The sequence below is a fragment of the Eschrichtius robustus genome, chromosome 9 (assembly GCF_028021215.1).
Source record: "Eschrichtius robustus isolate mEscRob2 chromosome 9, mEscRob2.pri, whole genome shotgun sequence".
NCBI classification, from domain to species: Eukaryota; Metazoa; Chordata; class Mammalia; order Artiodactyla; family Eschrichtiidae; genus Eschrichtius; species Eschrichtius robustus.
In genome coordinates, this window is record NC_090832.1 from 49,372,224 (window position 1) to 49,384,943 (window position 12,720).

The 12,720-nt window shown below is 42.0% G+C and overlaps 1 protein-coding gene across 1 annotated transcript; it reads right to left on the reverse strand.

Moving 5' to 3' along the window:
- Positions 1-233: 233 nt before the first annotated feature.
- On the reverse strand, positions 234-6,286 carry MFSD4B (major facilitator superfamily domain containing 4B). Its single transcript, XM_068551258.1, is given in 5 exon segments — positions 234-526; positions 529-1,461; positions 2,809-2,925; positions 4,040-4,208; positions 5,930-6,286. Coding segments are annotated over 5 exon segments (1,563 nt in total). The 5' UTR covers positions 5,981-6,286.
- Positions 6,287-12,720: the final 6,434 nt, after the last annotated feature.

Consider the following 12,720-nt stretch of genomic DNA (forward strand, 5'->3'; position numbering starts at 1 on the left):
TGCCACCAAACGCGAGCCTCACAACAGGATCCAGCTGTATGAGATCATTGGTTCTTTATGAAAGGCTCTGGGAATGACAAAACATTTCAAAACCTTTTAGCATTTGCTATACTCGGACCTAGAAATTTTGACCCCCAAAGCTTGTTGAAATCTGTTATACTTTGCTCTGACTGGCCTCTTTAGAACTGGTGATTATTCAGGGAAGTCAGTAAATAATCCCTCTTCTCTAGGCCTTAGTCCCTTTTGTCCTGGTTTCTTGCAAGGTGATTCACAGGGGACTGGCCCATATTAACTGGAGAGGACTCAAACATTAACGCATTTGAGTGGGATTGGTTGGAGACGTCAGCTGTGGGCTCCATCAAAACATATCTAGGTGTCTCTATTACAGAATTCCTCATTGTATCATTCATTTCGATCACTTCAAAGTCCATTTCATTCCATTTTTCTGCATCTTCTTCTTCATTCTCTTCCTCATAGTCATTTAGCCCAGAGCTAGAGAGCAAAGCTTTCTGGTCCTCGCTTTTTGCTGACGACTGATAGGCAAGGTGGCTAATTTATACAGCACAGCAAATAAAACAGCAGTGGCTACTGATGACCCCAAACAGGTGTACAAAACTACAGGCAAATCAGGGTATTTTCCTTGAAGAATTCCAATTACTGCAGGAATAGCCATTTCTCCCAGGGCAGCACCGACTACAAAAAATGCTGCAGCTTTCCCATGGATGGTCGTGTACTGCTCAATCCAAGACACACCACTGGGAAATGTGGTTGCCATTGAGGCGCCATACACTGAAGTTGCTATCCAGAGACAAACTCGGCTCTTGTCCAAAAGCACCAGAAATAAAGATGAAGCCAGGCTGCCAATGTTACTCAACACAATCATGGTTCCAGGTTGTAAACATGTAGCAAAAAAGATTGCCATACCCCTGCAGGCTGCAAAGGTCCCCCAGAAGATGGAGTTCAACCCAGCCGCTTCACTTTCTTTCATGCCAGCATGGCTGGTTGCAAAGGAGAAAACGTAAGAGCCATATGTTACCTCGGCTCCAACATAAAAAAAGAAGAACAGAAAAAGGAGACAAAGAAGGGCATTGTGATATTTAGCTCTTCGAAACCTCTGAGCAGATGCTTTTGCTTTTTCCTGCCTTGAGCTTTTCTTTACAAACAGAGCAAAAAAAAAGAGAGAAACTACAAAAATATAAGCACCGATAACAGCATAAGCCCACAGTAAATTCATATCGTCAGGTATTTCAAGTAGAGATTCTGAGTCAGCTTCAGATGACTGGTTGAAGGCAGAATGGTTAAAGTCAGCCTCTGTGTGGTTTTCAGCAGACACCATCCTGCCCAATGCCAATTTAGCCAGCAGGGGAGCCAAAAAGGCACCCAAGGCAAAACTGAAGTGTAAGGCCTGCATATGGGGGGCTCCTTTGTCCCCCCAAATAGCCAAGATTAGGACATTACCACCTACCAATGAAAGATGGGGAGAATGATTTAATCATAGTAACTTAGTAAAAAAAAAAAGTTCAAAATAGATGAGTCTATTTTACATGGCACAAGGATTATAATATTCTAAGTTATCAACTGTTGCAACTAAGTCAATTCTATGATTAAGAAACTCTAACTCACCAATACCACCAGCGACCTCTAAGCACTGAACATCACACACTCACAAATGGGATTCTACAAGCTAATAAACCACTATTTCCTAGAGCCAAGTACATTAGCCCAAGGCTTTTTATAATACAGTTCTAATACCAGGGATAGGAGGGGTGGGGGTAGGGAAGGATATTTATATAGTTATTTATTTTTAAACATTTTAAATACATATTATCATCAGATAGTGGCCAAATTACCAAATTTTTCTGTACCTGCAATTGGTAGCCACTTGAAGAAAATTATTTATGTATATGGCAGATGCAAAACACATGTTCAGGAACCTGACCATTACAAGATTCTGCTGTGCCCATTGCAGGAAACAAGGAACACGGACACCTTTTAACACCCTCAGTTACACTGTCTATGTATATACATGGTGAAAGGCAAGAAGTCTCAAGTCTTGTGTTTTCTCTCTTTCTTTTTAATATATTTGCAGATAAACATAGAATTCCATACAATTCCATCCTGTAATTTCACAACCAAATTAAGCCCAAAGTAAAAAAATATTTCCCCAACCTATCAAATAACAGGGGAGCAAGGAAGAGGGGGAGAACGTTGGTTTTAGGGGTGAACAAATGTCACATATGTTATTTAGTAGGTTTTAAAAGATATGAAGATACATGGAGAGGATCTCCTGCAGGAGGGCAGGATCTTCTGAGAGAATAGGAAAAGAAGGGAAATAATACGCAGCACAGGTTTCTCTTAGTTCAAAAAGCAGAGTGCATTTTAAATTGGGAGAGCTGCTTCTATGTTTCCTCGGCCAAACAGTGGTTCCAAACTTGGTTTGTTCTATTAACCCATCAATTCCTGCCATATTACAATGATAAAGTTCTATCCCGAAATGAAAACCTGCTCACCTGCACTGTAATTACCCACCTGGGGGCCCCTCCCCTGTTTGGATACTGTAAATCAACAATCTCTCAAAGAACAAAATTCTCTGAATTCACTCTGTGGTTGGCTGCTCAAAAATGGGCACCCTACTTGGCAAGAAGAGTAGTTGCCGGAAAGGTGGTTCTGACCTGGAGATCCCATGACCAACTCAGTAGGTCAGTGTCATTTTAGGGGACACTGCAAGTGACAATTTAATATCATATGCTCTACTTTTTCTAGTAGAAAGTCCCTACTCCCAGAGTTGACAATGAAGGGCTCACTGACCTGTATCCAGAATGCCAATTGAAACACCAAAGATGGACGTGACGACAATCAGTAACACCGCAGTCTTACAAAATGGAACAAGATAAAGACCAATTGTGGTAGCGAACATTGACGCCCCTGAGAAGAAAAGTAAAAGTCAGCTATAAAAAACACTATTCATGGGAAAGGGTTATGGATCAAGTCAACATCATAGAAACTCCCAAAAATGTAAAACAGGTCAAATTAAAATTGAGTAATAATGAGTAGATGAGAGGTTCAGCTTCTACTAACAGTTATTTCATTTAAAAGCTTTTATCATCTTTATGGACTATAAAATATAAGTTATTCTAATATAAATACATTTCTAGTACTGCTAATAATCAAACCATACATTATACCACAAGGCAAAGTTTTATAGCAAAACAGAGCTCAAAAATTATTCATTTAAATGTTTCATATTTAACAACCTAAAGAGATGTTTAGATATGAGGTAAAAAATTTAAAAAGACAAAAATTAAATGCAATTACTATAGTAGTTCATAGTAGAAATGTATTAAACAAATTTGGGGAATAGGGAGGGAAATATAAGTAAGAAGTATATTCTTTCGACACACTATGGATATCAGAGAGATTATTTACTCATTCATCAACAATGGTAAATTATCTCCTTACGTCCAAACCAGTTTTATCACATTAATCTACATTTTCTTTAAACATGTCAATTTATCCAAAAAAAGAGTAAGTTAAAAGCTTTGCCATCTATTTTGAGAGTGAGGTAGAGAGGCCTGGGGTAATCATTAACATGGGGCAGCTGGGACAAAAATTGAGCCTTCATCATTTCACCCACCATCCCCTCCCACCTCATTCTCAGTTCAGGGTCTAATCTGGGGAGGTTCAAGGAGTTTATTCTGATCTATGGCCCCAGGAGATCTACCCTAAACCCTGACAATCAGAGCTCTTTGGACAACTAATATGTTATCCAGCAGTAGTGCCTAAACTACAATGAAGGTCGGGAAGGCTAAGGATCGCTAACACACTCTAGGGCTAATCTAAATTTCCAGAGGGGTTTAGACCAGATTCCCAGTAACTGCCAAGATGAAAGCAGGCACCAGGGAAACCTGACTTCCACTGAGGATACCTAAACACTACCCTTAAGTTGTCAACCATTCTGTAAGCCAGTATGTTTCATATTTAAAAACAAACTGTAAATTCCTCGAAAGTCACAAAGAAGCGAAAATTGTTGTTTACTTACCCAAAAGAAGAAAATGATTCATATTGTCAAAAAGAACTCCACCAATCACAGAGCCACCCAAATATCCAAAGGCACGGCCCACAAAAATCAGAGAAAGACTGCTGATATTGCAGTTCACATTTGTTGCCAAATCTTGAAACGTGGGTCCCAGTATAGCGACACTCATTCCCTAAAATTTAAAAAGACAGAAGTTTTCATTTACAATCATTAAAATACTGTCTATCTAGGTGGTAGCTTTTTTTCAGTATTAAAAAGGGAGGAGGGGATTTCAATGTAATGTAGGAGATTAAGCCCCACAGTTAAGACAAATTCATAATGAAAATACTAGTACTAGTAGAGCTATAGACTCCTATTTCTGGTGTGTCAAGTCCTAGTGTTTTTCTAGTTTTGACAACTCTCGATTTTTACAAAATTCTTTAATTCTTTTGGCTCTTTGCTGCAATTCTGTTTCCTTTTTGAACAATACCAGAAAAAAACTACAGTATTTGTATTAACAGTAAAATGTGACATTAAAAAATTTGTGAAATCGTTTTGAATAGTCTGAAATATACTGCACGCACAAATAACACCAGAATTTTGATGTTGAAAATTTAAGTTAGCAAACCATCAAAATATTATCCCCATTTTTTGATGTTGTCAAAACAGCAATATTTCTGGATGTACATGGGGTCCTTCCTCTGAATTACACATATAAAACATGCAAGAGATAAACAATTTGAATGTTTCTAAATCTACATTTTTCTTCAAAGAAAACCAAAGCCTCAGGAGTACCATCTGTAAGGCTTTCTTAGAGAATATTACATACGCGTGTATGCAATGACTTTAAAAATAAAATTTTACTCAGAGACATGTAACTTTAGCAAAAGTTAGGGGCTGCAGTTGGCTTTCACAGGAAATTCGTTGGACACACAAAAAATGTTTCCAATCGGTCTACATTTCAAGAATAAGTGATTCTAATTGCACGAATTTGCTCTAAACGCTTGGGTGTAGCCCCTCTCCAGGCCTGAGCAGTCCCCAGCTACGGGCAGGCTTGGGCACAGGCGCAGAGTAAGTGCCTAGTACAGGAAGGGAAGGCTGCGCCCCAGCTGTAACCAAATTAGTTCCCACCTGCAAAGCACTTAAAAGGACCTGGCACATCATCTGCAATGAGTTTTCTTCAAATACAAATACTCTAAGAATCAAGCGTGGCTCAAAGGAAGAGACACTAAGTGGTCAGAAGTGACTCTGCTCAGAGGACTTACTCTCCCAATTCCCCAGGATCCCAATATTTAAGACAAGTGACCACAGGGCGGCCAAAGGGGTTGGCAAAAGGCCAAACTAGCCTTGCAGTTTGTTCTTAGAAAAACATTGAAGGACCTGAAATTTTGTTTTACATAAGATTGTAGGCAGAATAAGAAACATTATTCCTGGCTCAACCACTTAACCAGCTGTGTGGTACAAAGAAGTCACTTCCCCTCTCTGGGTCTATTTCCCCACCTGCAAAAATAAGGGGTGAATTTGGTCAGACGAGGAAGAGGAAAACCCAGTAGAGCAACTTTGTGCAATAATTGGGGGGTTGGGTGAACGCAGGAGGCGGGGGGGGGGGTGCGGGGGCGGCTATAGACCTGGCAACCCCTCTTGCATCCCCCCGACCCCACGGAGGAGAGGTAGAAAGGTTTGCTGGAGCTGGAAAATATTTTACGAAAATCGGTTTCACACTTGACAATAACCCTCTAAGATTATAATTGTGCCCATTTTTCAGATTATGAAACTGAGGCTCCGGCAGATTAAGGAGCCCAAGGACACCCAGTCTGCAAGCGGCGGAAACGAGACAGGAGCTCGGAAGGCCGCGTTCTCTGCAGGACTTCTGCTCACGACTCGGCCTGGGAGGGTTCCAGCCCCGGCTCTCACCAGCCCCAGGAAGGCGGCACACAGGAGGACGGTGATGAACCAGCGCAGCATGCTCCCAGCCCGGCCGCTCCGCCGGGAGCCCGCCACCGCCTCCGGCTCATTCTCCTCTGGGGCCTCGGCCGGGAACAGCCGCTGCCCGGCAGCCAGGGCCCCGGCCCCACAGGGTTCCAGTTCCAGCTCCAGCTTGGAGGCTCGCGAGCAGCGGTCTTGCTGCCGTCCGGCTTCTCAGCGGAGCCTCGAGAACTCCGAGCCCTGCCCCGGCCCCGCTCCTCCAGAGCCGGCGGTCTCAGCTGGGCGCCACCTCCCCGGGGGAGGCCCTAGTCCGGGCCGAGGAGTAGAACTTCGGAACGCGCCGGGTGTCGCCGGCAGCGGACGCGCGCCCTCGCACACGCAGGGCGCCTGCCCGGGTCACGTGACGGAAATGTGGCCTCTAGCCAACCGCGGCCTTACCTCAAACCGGAAGTTTATAGGGTTGCCCAGGAGACTGGACGCCGCGCTCGGGCCTCAGCATCCCACTTAGCTGAGCGCACAGAGGCCCTGCGGGCGGGCGCCGCGCGGCGGAGCGAGCTGAAGCCGCATTCTGGGACCCGACGAATCAGGAGGGAAGATGCAGCCAAGCCGTCAGAAGGAAGTGCTGGCCAAGAAATACAAGGTATGGCTTCGCTCCCTCTCCCCGGGTCTCCTGGGGAGTAAAGGGAACCCCAAGGTCTGTCCCTTATACAACTTTCTAAAATTCCTGCCCTAGTTCCTTTAAGGTCTGTCGTCTATTGATCTGCCGTTCATCTGTTACTCCACAGCATTTGTTGAACCACATATGTAAGCTTTCACGTGTATGATCTCAATTGATCCTCATAACAACACTCTAAATTCCGTGTTATCCTGATTTTAAGATAGGAGGATTGAGTCATAGAAAGTAGCAACTTGCCCAAAGTCAGTCAGCGAATCAGTGGACACAATAGCTCAAGAAATCTGGAGCCAAAACTTCGGTTTCAAGCACACTCTCACCCCCAGTCCCTTCAAATAATTCCATTGTTGTAAGGAAGTGGAGCAGGGCTTTGATTTGCAGAATGCCTGAATAAGGTTATGCCAGTGGGGGCTTCCCTGGTGGCGCGGTGGTTAGGAATCCATCTGCCAGTGCAGGGGACACGGGTTCGAGCACTGGGCCGGGAAGATCCCACATGCTGCGGAGCAACTAAGCCCGTGTGCCACAACTACTGAGCCTGTGCTCTAGAGCCCGTGAGCCACAACTACCGAGCCCATGTGCTGCAACTACTGAAGCCGGCGCGCCTAGAGCCCGTGCTCCACAACAAGAGAAGCCACTGGGATGAGAAGCCCGTGCACCGCAAGGAAGAGTAGCCCCTGCTCGCCGCAACTAGAGAAAGCCTGCACGCAGCAACAAAGACCCAACAAAGTTATGCCAGTGGATGAAGGAAAGGCCTTGTTTTGTGTATCCTACTCTAGCTTTTTGTTTCCTTTTGCTCTTTGACCAGAGACCACAGCCTCAAAATGTGTAAATATTTTTCTTTCTCGTTTATCTGAAATGTTCTTTTCCACCTGATTACTCTCCAGCTCACCCACTTAGGCTCCCAGATTATACACACCTGAGTCTCATCATCATTTCCCTTGCAACCCATCTCTCCAGCCCCATCCATTTGGTCATTAATCACTTCCCAGTTTACCCCAGAAAGTACAGGTGTTATGATTTAAGAGAACCTGTTTTAGTTTTTCAGAATCAGGGAATGTCTCTTTGAGAAAAGTGTAATGTGATTGAAACAAAAGGCATATACATATGTTAGAATAGAATATGATATGGGAGAAGTAAGTTAGGTCCAAATTGTTAAGGGCAAATAATTCTTCTGCCTCCATCTCTTTCTCCTCTCCTTCTGGGACTCTGATGACTTGTATGTTAGGCCTTTTGATATTATTGCAGAGATCCTTGATGCTCATATGTTCTCTTTTTCTTTTCTAGTTGTTTTTTCCCCCCTCTGCTCTTCAGTTTAGATAATTTCTGTTGATGTCTCTATCTTCAAGTGCACTGCCTCTTTCCTCATCTCCATTCTGCTGTATCCACTGAATTTGTTTATTTCAGTTATTGTACTTTTCAGTTCAAAATTTCCACCTGGTTCTTTTTCATCGTTTCTTTTTCTCTGCTGAAGATGCCTTTCTTTACATTTATCTTTACCTCCTGGAGCATGTAATAGCTGCTTTAAATTCTAGGAAAATGCCAACATCTGTGTTACTTCAGGGTTTGTGTTTGTTGCTTGTCATTTCCCTTGGGATTTGGTCACATTTTTCCTGTTTCTTTGTATGACAGGTAATTTTCTATTGTATCCTGGACATTGTGACAGTTACATTACGCAGACTCTGGGTCCTGTTAAAATCCTCCTCTGGAGAATGTTTGTTTAAGCAGGCAATCAACCTGATTGAGTTCAGGCTGCAAGTTTCATATCGCCTTCTGTGGATGATGGTTCCAATCTCAGTTCAGTTATCAAAGCCTGTGCTGTGCTGCTCTTGGGCCAGTCCTGAACATGCACCACTCGGGCGTTCATCTGAGACTTGGGCAATGGTTTAATGCTCAAATCAGTTGTCAAAGCCGTTGCTGTGCTGCTTCGGGTGTCTGTCACACACAGGGGCAAACCCAAGGCGCTTGCGTGGTTCATACAGAAAATTTTAGTGATCACCTTCTCTAGCTCTCCCCTACCCACCTCCCCACTCACTTTCCAACCCAGAGCGTCTCCATTTCTCAGTTCCTTGAACAAGGAAGATGGGGTTTCTATCAGAGTTTTAGTTACCCAGGCCAGGCAACTCATTGCCTTGAAGGGTTTTTTTTCTAAGTTTTGATTCCCCTCCTTTGTTGACTCTTCAGAGTCCTCAGGTACTTGCTCTTTGTATTTCATCATGAGTTGTTAGTTGTCATCAGTGGGAGAGGGGCTGGAGTAGGCTTATGATGACAACACTGAACCAGAACTATCCCTACCTATCTTTGAAGAGTCAGCTGAGGTGTTACTTCCTCTAGGAAGCCTCTTCTGACCCTCCTCTCAGTCTCGGGACTGTTTTAGTTTCCCTCCTTTGTGCATAATTCTAATAGGCCACCAGCTACTCCATGTAGAATTTTCCTATTTATGTGACAGCTTCCCTTTTATACCAAGAGTGCCTGAAGGAAGGTACTATGTCTTATTTATCCTCGAGCATAGTGCCTGGCACACAGTTTGTCTTCAGTAAATGTTTGTTGAATGTAGTAGACTTTTTCTGAACAACCTAACCGAAACTCTGAATTCCTATGTAGCTATGCTACTCCTAAATGTTCTCACACGTTCTAGCTTGTGTTATAGTTATTTCAACACTTCTCTTTAGTTCCCTAGGAGATTGTAAGCTCAATGAGATGGAAACTATGGATCTCATGTCTCTATCTCCCCTGTGGCATTGTATTATATACTTAAGATATTACATAATTGAATTGAGGTTCAGTTAACTAATTTTAAAGTTAAATGTTTTAATTCACCCTGATTAAACATCAAAAAAATTTCTTCTCTAGATGGAAAGATCTACTTTCTGATTCTCCCCACTTCACTCCTGAAAGCAGCAGGATACTTTTTCCGCTTGCCTCCAGAGGTCACTCACCCCCTTTTTTTTTAAAAAGGGGTGATTAAGATAGGGCATTGCTTCATGCAGCTTTCTCTTTAGACCATTTTTGAGAATAAATCTTTTTGTGTGAGACAATTCAAGAGAAATAAAAATGTTGATGGGCCATTCTTTAAATAAATATAGTTTTATTGATTCCCTTGAAAAAATGGATATTTTACAATATATATGACAATTTATCTTTGAAGAAAATATCTGGGTCTTAGTGGCTAATATGGTACTACCTTGGCATATTTGTGAAATGGCAACAGGGAGGCAGGTTTTTCAGCTTTCAACTTAAAATTTTACTTTGGACGAGAATGAGAAATTAGATGGATTATGTTTAGGGACTGCAAATCACTGTTAGGACCTATTTAATCTTTATTCTCTGGAGGGACCATCCTTTTTACTTATCAATAAATGTCTCATTAGTGCTTAAAGTGAAAAACTAGGTGTCATCATAACTATTTCTATCAGTATACTAAACGATCATTCTTTAACCTCATGACTAAAAGCCCAGTCTATTAAAACCAACTCTTACAAAGATTTAATTTCAGTAAGATAACTTTCATGTTTGTGCTATGTATTCTGAAAAGTGAGAAATAATATTGAAAGTATCTAACACTGGTGTCTGTTTGATGGAATTAACTTTTTATCTTATTAAAAATAAAAAATTACTGGTTTTTCATTAAATTTCCTTTTAAAAATATAAATTTAAAATTTCCTTTAACTGGATTCATTGTAACATTTAGGGCTGCAGGACTCTTTGAATCTACCATCATAATGGTCTCCTAGGCTGTACTGGTCAGATAAAATCTTTGCTGTACTGTACCATTATTAGCCAAAATCAATATATCAAGAGAATAAAAACAAAGCAACCAAAAGTGAGAGCATGGCTACTGTAGACTGCACAGAAAAATAGAATAACATTTCTTAAGGTACTAAGGGCTTCAGAAGCAATTAGGTTCATCTGCATCAAAAAAGAAAGCCACTTTAGGGCTTTAGGTACTTTGTAAGGGATATGATCTCCATCTGTACAAAGAAGAGGCCACTTATCCAGAGCTGTACACTGCTCTGCCCTGGAACAAAGGAAAAACTGGAAATTACAGATGGCTTTTAGCATTCTTGTTTAATCACTGCCATCTGATACCACACTTGATACTACCTGCTTGGAAAAAGTCCAAAACCTTTGCAGAAATCCCCACAATGACAAGGACTGTTGTGTTGCTGAACTAGGAACAAATGCCAGTAACAGTATTTCTTTTTAAGTTTCAGGCAAACTATATAAAATCCCACCTGTTCATTTATTTAGTCATTAAATAGCTATTAAACACCTAGCATGTGCCAGGCATTGTTCTAACAATGGCATTGTTCTGAGGCTCTGTGAGTGACGTTTGAACAGAACCCTAACTGAAATGAGGGAACTGAAGTGCAGGAAGAGCAGTCCAGAGAGAACAACAGGTGCAAGGATCCGTTAACAGGAGTGAGCTTGTTGTGTTGGAGAAATAAGAAAGGCTGAGATCAAGCAGTGTTCCTGACCGTGTATGCCTTGTGTTAAGGACTTTCTGGATATGTTAGAAGAATACACTAGAGGGGGGCAGGTTGGAGAGTAGAGAGAACAGAGATCTAATTAGGAGGTTATTTGATTAGGTCAGATTTGTGTAGGTGGTGAGAGCGGTCAGATTTGGGGACTATGTTGAAGATAAAAATAATAGTATTTGCCAATGAACTGGGTGTGTGAGAGAAGGAATATAAAAAATGACTTCAGGGACTTCCCTGGCGGTCCAGTGGTTAGGACTCCCCGCTTCCACCGCAGGGGGCGCAGGTTCGATCCCTGGTCGGGGAACTAAGATCCCATATGCCACGCAGTGTGGCCAAAAAATTAAAAAAAAAAAAAAAAGTCTTCAAGGATTTTGACCTATGTCAAAGAAACCCAGAGCTGGACAGTAGTTAAGGCTATAAAAACAGATTTTACTCAGGAACTATTATAATAAAGGAAAAGAGACCTCAGTGTAGAACTGGGCTCAATTCCAAATACAACAAGCAAAAGTGGGGATTTATAGCCAAGGATCCTGGTTGAGGGCGGGGGGGAAAGATCAGTGGATAGAAAATTATTAAGAAGGAACAGAGTAAGGGGGGTTCTGGCTAAACTAGCCTAGCAGGAGTCTTGCTGAGGGCAGGCCAGGCTGATCCGGCATCACCAGGGGGATGGTGGGGATGAGCAACCCAATCAGATATCAGACTGCTCAGCTATCTAGGGGGCGGGGCTCTGGCTAAGCCGCTGTAGCAGGATTCTTGCTGAAGCTGGGTGATGCAAATGGTAGTCCACAAGTTGAGGCCCTGTTGGGAAAAGGATTCAGGAGAGACTGTTGTCTAAGCAACTGGTAAATAGTGCTCCTATTTATTCAGGTGGAAAAGATTGTGGAAGGAGCATGAGCGCTGCTGGGAAATGGAAGAAAATCAAGAATTCAGGTTGAATGTGTTAAGATTATGATATTTATTAGATAATTAAATGATAATTTAATTATTATCATTAATAATTTAATGATAATTAAATGAAGGCATCAAGTGGGGAGCTGGGTATTCAGTTCAGTGGAAGGATCAGAACAGTAGATATAAACTGGGTGTTATCAGCGTGTAGATGGTATTTAATACTGTGTAACGGGGTGAGATCACCTAAATTGTGAGTATAGACAGAAGAGGGCCAGGGAGTAAGCCCTACCACATGTAAAGGTAGGAAAGATGAGGAATATCCTGCAAAAGAGACTAAAATAAGAAGGAAATCAAGAATGTGTGGTTTTAGAGGCCAAGTAAACAAAATTCAAGAAGGCGTGTGATCAACTGTAATCGGTGGAGAATACACTGGATTTATAGAATCACACACATGTTCTTAAATAATTATGTAACTTTCCTCAGCCTCACTTTCCAAGTAGGTAAATCTGGAAAACCAAACTGAGGACTCTATCTCTTGAATTTAGGAAACTATTACAGGTTTTTGAGTAGTAAAGAGTATCAAGATGAAAGCAGAGGATTAAGAACATTAGCAGGCAGTATTGGCCAGTTGAATTGGAGCGGGAAAAAACTAGAGAATGGGAAATGATTTTAGTAGTTTTATTACGTAGTTCAGCAAAGAGATAATTGTCTTTGTGCCACAGTGGTTTGGTGAGAAT